At 62.7% G+C, this 6,464-nt stretch overlaps 3 protein-coding genes across 3 annotated transcripts in view; 2 read left to right on the top strand and 1 right to left on the bottom strand.

The window, feature by feature from the left end:
• Positions 1–1,110, top strand: part of MNEG_8323 (hypothetical protein) — a gene marked incomplete at both ends in the record, with an annotated part of 1,620 nt that extends 510 nt beyond the window's left edge. The window contains 2 exons of the mRNA XM_014043206.1: positions 220–493; positions 905–1,110. Coding sequence (XP_013898660.1) covers positions 220–493; positions 905–1,110 — 480 coding nt within the window. The remainder of the gene's footprint in view (positions 1–219; positions 494–904) is intronic.
• Positions 1,111–2,561: 1,451 nt separating this feature from the next.
• On the top strand, positions 2,562–4,620 carry MNEG_8322 (putative Protein KTI12 like protein; the record flags this gene model as incomplete). Its single annotated transcript, XM_014043205.1, has 7 exons — positions 2,562–2,706; positions 2,864–2,967; positions 3,183–3,341; positions 3,598–3,724; positions 3,859–4,046; positions 4,207–4,324; positions 4,502–4,620. The coding sequence occupies 7 exons, from the start codon at positions 2,562–2,564 to the stop codon at positions 4,618–4,620; spliced, it is 960 nt and encodes a 319-aa protein (XP_013898659.1).
• Positions 4,621–4,815: 195 nt separating this feature from the next.
• MNEG_8321 (hypothetical protein) lies at positions 4,816–6,377 on the bottom strand (the record flags this gene model as incomplete). Its single annotated transcript, XM_014043204.1, has 2 exons — positions 4,816–5,290; positions 5,431–6,377. The coding sequence occupies 2 exons, from the start codon at positions 6,375–6,377 to the stop codon at positions 4,816–4,818; spliced, it is 1,422 nt and encodes a 473-aa protein (XP_013898658.1).
• Positions 6,378–6,464: the final 87 nt, after the last annotated feature.

Raw genomic sequence — 6,464 nt, 5'->3', positions numbered from 1 at the left:
CACACACACACACACACACACACACACACACACACACACACACACACACACACACACACACACACAAGGTGAAGCCCACTCCTTGCCTGCTCTGCACCTTGTGTTGCACGTCAGGTCTGCGGAACTCGAGCATATCCAACGCTCTCCTTCACTTGGCCAGCGCCACAATCATGCTTTGCCTGACCACTCCATCCCACCCAAACCTGACCCGACTCCCAGGTTTTTGGCAGCGAATACAACGGGGCCGACCTAACCGCGACCCCGGAGTCTGCGGGCGGCGTACAATCCGCGCAGGACGAGGCTGAGGTGGCGGAGCTGCTGGCGGAGGTGGAGGACGTGGGCCTGCGCCTGGCGGTCATTGAACAGCGACTGGCGGTGCAGCAGCAGCGCGGAGCAACCAGCGCCGCTGACCGCCTTGGCTGGGCTCAGCACCTGGCAGAGGAGGCCGCGGCGCGCGCAGCTCCAGCTTCAACCGCGAACACAGGGATGGCAGGTGTGAGTCCCTTTCTGCCTGGAGCACGTGCAGGGTCGGCTGGAGGCTCCACAGGCGCACGTGGGGCCGCGTCGTCGCTGGCAGTGCGGCCGCAACTATCGCTGCCAGGTGCGCCAGCAGTCCTGCAAATGCCCACGGGGGCTGTGCTACAGCCGGGCCTCAACTTCACCGGTAGCGGGGGCCTGGGAGGCGCAGGATCAGGCGGGGGCGGAGCGACCGGCAGCTCCGTCACAACGCAGTTGGCAGCAGCCAGGGCCGCAACCCAACAGCAGCAGCAACAACAGCTGCAGCAGCAGCTGCAGCAGCACCTCCAACAGCAACAGTTGCAGCAGCTGCAGCAGCAGCAGCTACTGCAGCAGCAACAGCAGCAGCAGCAACGCACCAGCCTGGGCCTGCCCGGCATGCAAACAGGCGCTGCTGGCACTGGGCAGCAGGCGCTCACGCAGCAGCAGACGCTCATGCTGCTCCAGCGGCAGATGCAGCTGCAGCAGCTGCAGCAGCAACAGCACCTTGCGCAGCAGCAGAAGCAGCAGCAGCAGCAGCAGCAGCAGCAGCAGCAGCAGCAGCAGCAGCAGCAGCAGCAGCAGCAGCAGCAGCAACAGCAGCGCCCCATGTAACGCTGTGCTATTGGGCTGCAGGCTAGACAAAGTGCTGTCCCAGTTGACAACACGCAGATTGCCTGATTTTTGTGAACATTGTAAGCAGTTGAGAACAGGGGTGGACAGAGGAACGCAGCACTAATGCCGGGGGCCAGGAGGGCATTGGGGCAAGCGTGAACAGCATGGACAGCGGTGTGAGCAGCACTCATGCATGTGCTTGACACAACAGTACAAGAGTCTACCACACTCCCCCATATTTGCGCTGGGGCCTGCCGCCTATACATCGCTTCATAATCCTGCTTTTCCAAGCCGCCTCTGCGCTGTGCCAAGCAGCCTGCCGCATTGCTGCGGGCTGTTGGACCGATGTAAGGCACGTTGCCGCTTTCTGCAACCAAGGTGGTGCAGGGCCCTGCTGGTGGCGAAGTGTCATTCCTTGCCATTAGGGCCCAGGCGCCGGCCTTTGTGAGGGTGCCCGCCGAATCCATCTTGCACTCGGGGCCGCCAGTGCGGGGAAAATCGACCAGTGCTGCACCATCTGAGTAAGTCGTGACACCTCACTTCCATGGTGGATACTGACATGCCGACAGCTCACAATACATGGATGACATTGACAGCTCCCATTATACTGGTAGCCCCCCCAACGTACTGGTGGATCCTCCCTGGTCAGCGTTCATCACCACCAGCCGTTGGCGCAGCCTGAAATCAATGCACTACATCTTTGCACAAATCTTCATTCGGAAAAGGGCCGCGCAGGTGATTCAGAGTATCAAGGGGTACCGGTGGCGCGGGTACGTGCAGGGCTACCCACTCGCTTTGAGCATACTGCTGCTTGCCACACCTGCCGTGTGCGTTGTCTAGGGTGGTGAGCACTCCAGGCGCCCCACGGTAATCGCCCTCATGACAAGCATGCCACGATGGAGTTTGCCCATACTAGTAGGTTCGTTGTGGCATTCAAAATCAGCGGCGGCTGCATCTATTTGGGGCCTCAAACCAGGTGCAGCCCATAACATTGCTGAACGGATAGGCATCGCGCGCCGCCCCCCGGCTGACGCCGGTGTCACCACACCGCCGCGCAATCTGCACGGCGGCCTAGATGTCGTCGAGGCAGTCAGATGCGCTTGTACAATCGCGCTCGTTTCTGCAAAACGCGGTTCCAAATACCGTGGTCGACGAGGCTGTGATCTCAGAATTTCTCATCCATACGTCAACGCCGAGCATACCACTATTGCACAAGAAATTTCAATCCTCTACATTGGACGCAGCTGCCGTGAGCTGCAGCAGGTCGCGACGCCAGGAAAGGCTGCGTGCCGCTTCCTTCTCAGTGCTGCTCGTGCTGCGCCTGCAGTCAACAGGAGCCAAGGCAGAGCTGCCACCTGAGCAGCCTTAAAGGTCCCCCCAGTGAATCCCAGCATTTGGTTGGCTACATGATCCTCTGAGTAGAAGCAGCAAGCGTCACAGCTGCAGCACGCATGCCGCTAGTGGTGCTGGCTGGCCAGCCTGCCAGTGGCAAGAGCACGGCTGCGGCGCAGCTTCGTGCCCTGCTGGAGCTGCACGGCCCCGTGGAGGTGCTGGACGAGCCCTCGCTGCATCTGGAGCGGAACGCCGCGTACTCATGTGAGCTCCTGCCAGGTCTTGCGGGCGTGTAGACACGTGGGCGTGTGGGCTGGCTGGGGCGCAGGTTGGGCTGACGAAGGTCTGTTCAGGACGATGCACTCCTTGGAGACGCCACGTCCTTTTTGAAGGCGCCATCGACGCCCGCGGCGCGCCTTAGGCAGCGCTCATGAGAAGATGGCGCGGGCCACCCTCAAGTCTGCTGTGGAGCGTGTCCTCACCAAGCGCTCCCTGGTGATCCTGGACTCGCTCAACAACATTAAGGTTGGCCCAAAAGGCGTGCTTCAGCGCCACCAGTGGTTGCGTACGCACTGGCGCAGCAGGCAGCGCGCCCATGCGTGTTAATCATCATGCAGCGGGGCCCTGCCGTGCCTGTCCTTGCCTTGCAGCGCCTGTTCTTGCCTAGGCTGGCCTAGCATCGGGAAAAGCTGATTCCCTTGATGCCTGGTAAACCCCCCATGGTCTGCCCTGCAACCCAGGGTTACCGCTACGAGGTGTGGTGCATTGCCAGGACACTGGGCACCCGCTACTGCGTGGTGAGGCGGTCCATGGCGTGCCAGCGGGGCACCACGCCCGCGCACAACGGTTCTGCAGGCCCCCTGACAGCACACAATGCCGGGGCCGAGGAGTCCAGCGGGGTGCAGCCGGCTGCTCACATCGCCCCAACCCTGGCAAACAGGTGCATGTGGACACACCCGTTGATGTTTGCCGGCAATGGAACGAATCACGTTCAGAGGAGGAGCGCTACTTGCCACACATGTGCGTGCCCAGTGGGCAGTGAGGCAATTTGGCAATAGCCTACGTCTGCATGCCAGCTATGGTCTTGCAATATATCGTGCTTGTTGCAGCATGTCATGATGCACTGATTCGTTGGATCCTACATGAAGCCTCCAGGACCTTGCTGACACGGTCTTTCATGCGGCGGCAATACGATACAGATTTGATGACCTGGCCCGACGCTTTGAGATGCCAGACTCGCGCAACAGATGGGACGCGCCGCTGTTCACGCTGCGGCCGGCAGGTGGGGGCAGGGGTGCTGGCACAGCACCCTGCGGATGAAGGTCCCAAGCTTGGGGGTGGAGAGGCCCTGAGCCATGCGTGGGACGCCAGATCTGCCTGCACCATCGCCTCTGACAAGTTGCCACCCCTTGCCAGGAGACCACGCAGAGTGTGCTGAAGTCCTCGACTTGGTGGCAGCAACTGTGACAGGGGCGGCTGAGGCGCCGGGCAACGCAGCGGGTGCTGCTGCGGCAACAGGGCAGTTGCTGCAGCCCACGATTGCAACCACCAACCCGGGGCTGCTGGGCACCAATGTCCTGCACGAGATCGATAGCGCAGCTCAGGTATCACGGGGTGACGGTGCGGGGAGACACGCCTGCTGGGCGGCGGGGAGGGGTGGGGGAGGTGCGCTCCATCAAAGCAACAATAGCAATGCCATGATATTGGACATGTGGTATGCGCTGACATCGTGGCATCTCCCTTGCGCCCTCCCAACATCTTCAGACTGTCGTTACCGCCATCAGCAATGCGCAGACACAGGCGGGAGGCGGCCCCGCCGGGTTGCTGGATATTGGCGGCGGCGCAGGAAAGCTGCAGCTGACCCGCCTTGTGCCACTTGCAGGTGGGTTCGCAATGTTTTTGGCAACGCGTGTCATCAACACTGCAAGAGGCATGACACTCATGTTTTGAGGCCCCCCGTTCAGCATCCACATGTGTCAGACTCTTGTACCCTCAAATCTGGCTGCGACTCTCCCTCATCCCCTGCGCTGGTCACGTCTCTGCGCTGCATGGACTGCAGAGCTGCGGCGCCACAAGCGCGCGTTCCTCAAGCTGGCCACCAAGATCACCTTCAGCCGCATCGCAGATGCCACAACAGCACAGCGGATGTTTGTTGACTACCTACGGCAGCAGCTCTGAGACCCGCAAGGAACTAGATGGATGAACACGCAGGGTTTTCTTGTCGCATGGACTGGCATATGCAGCAGGCGCCTAATGCCGTGTCCAGACTCCAGCCTGCTAGGTTCATGCATCGTCGATTCTTCACGGCCCCTTGACTGCATTCTGTAACTGGCCATGTGTTTTACATGCGCTTCACACCAGCCGTTCCGCCTTTCAATCCCCTGCTACAGCCCCATCCGCGTCGCCTGTGGCGAATCGCCACAGGTCTGCTGTGGCTCTGCGGTCCTGAAACGCGTCCTCCAGGTCTGGCTCACTCTCAGTGCTGAGGGGCCCGGCAGGGCTGTCTGCTGGGCCAAGTTGCGCCCGTGTTGCGTCCACAAAAGCGTCAAACTCTGCGTCGCCCGCACCCTCGGCCGGGACGACTGGGCCCCCCCACTGGTAAGCCGTCACGTTGGACTTGGGCACAGCCGGCGGCCCCACTGGCTCGCTGTCCGCCAGCAGCAAGGTGATGGCGTCGTGCAGCTCGCCCATCAGCCGGGGGCTGAATTCTTGGCAGGGGCCAATCAGCAGCAGCCGTTCCAGTAGCGGCAGGCGCGGGCGGACACCCAGGTTGGCGACGGCCGTGATGACGCTCGCCAGATAGTCCGCCCGCGCCCCGGTCGCCACTGCCTCCATAGCGTCCTGCAGCCTGCAGACGCGGGAGGGGGCAGCACCGCGTGTGAGCACAGGCACTGTCACAACGTTGAGGCCCAGGCTTCAATCCGCGGAGGAGGGGGGGCCCACGACGACCTGTACGGTGATGCAGTCCCACCTAAAAGCGATGCACACCTGTTCACCCAGTCATCATCGGGGGCCGCGCCTAGAACCTGAACGCTGCGCGCCAGCTGCGCAAGTGCAGGAGGAGGCAGGGAGCCGGCCGCCAAGCCCAGCTTGCTGCCAGCCAGCAGGGTGGTGACCATCTGCCCTGGCGGACCAAGGTCTGGCCGAGCACGCTGCAGCTTTCCCGCGGCCTGCAGCAAGTTGCAACACAGCTGGCCTAGTTTGATGGCGCCGGTCTGCTCGCCGCTGCTTGAGCAGGAGTCATCATCACCGTCACTGCCGCCGTCGCCGCCTCTGCTGTCGCCTCCACTGTTGGCACGCATAGGCCTGACACCACCACCGCTGGTCTCGCTGCCGCTGCAGCGGCTGCTCAAAGAGGCTACGTGGCTGCCAGCCCCGTGCCACAGCACGCGCGCAACACGGGCGTCAAAAGCCGACGCATTGCCTGCGCTTGCATCGGCAAGGTGGCCAAAGCCCACGAGGAGGCTGGCCATACGCGGCTGGTCCAGCAGCCGTACCCGCTTTGGTGGCAGCACGCTGAGAACCAGGCGAAGCAGGGGCGCCTTGACCGGCAGCTGCAGGGCGGCCACCGCCTCGAGGGCCTCTGCGAGTGTGAACACGTCGACGCGCTCCAGGCTGGCGGCCAGCGCGTCCTGGTACAGCGCCCACCACTTTGCGCGCGGCTTGCAGTCCAGGGCGGCCAGGGCCGGGAGGAGGCTAGCCACCTGCTCCGGGTCCAGCAGGCCCGGGGCCAGGGCGCCTCTATGCCCTTGCCACTCAAACGGCGGTTCCTCCTTGCTGTGCAGGAGCTGACCCTGCTTGCCCTGCAGCTCGCCCAGCTGCTCGATCTGCTGGCTCGCTGCATGCTGGACCAGTGCGCTAAGGTGCGGCTCCAAGCCCGGCAACAGTGTGGTGTCCAGCAGCTGCGTGTTGGGGTAGAACCCCGACCTGCACATACCCACAACGACCCGCACCAGCTGGCCGACCGAGAGCTGGCGCCAGTGCGCCTCTATCACCTCGCAGTATGCCCGCCAGAACGTGCC

The sequence above is a fragment of the Monoraphidium neglectum genome (assembly GCF_000611645.1).
Source record: "Monoraphidium neglectum strain SAG 48.87 unplaced genomic scaffold scaffold01567, whole genome shotgun sequence".
Taxonomy (NCBI): domain Eukaryota; kingdom Viridiplantae; phylum Chlorophyta; class Chlorophyceae; order Sphaeropleales; family Selenastraceae; genus Monoraphidium; species Monoraphidium neglectum.
The sequence above is the reverse complement of the archived record's forward strand: the minus strand, read 5'-3'. Positions and strand labels throughout refer to the sequence as shown.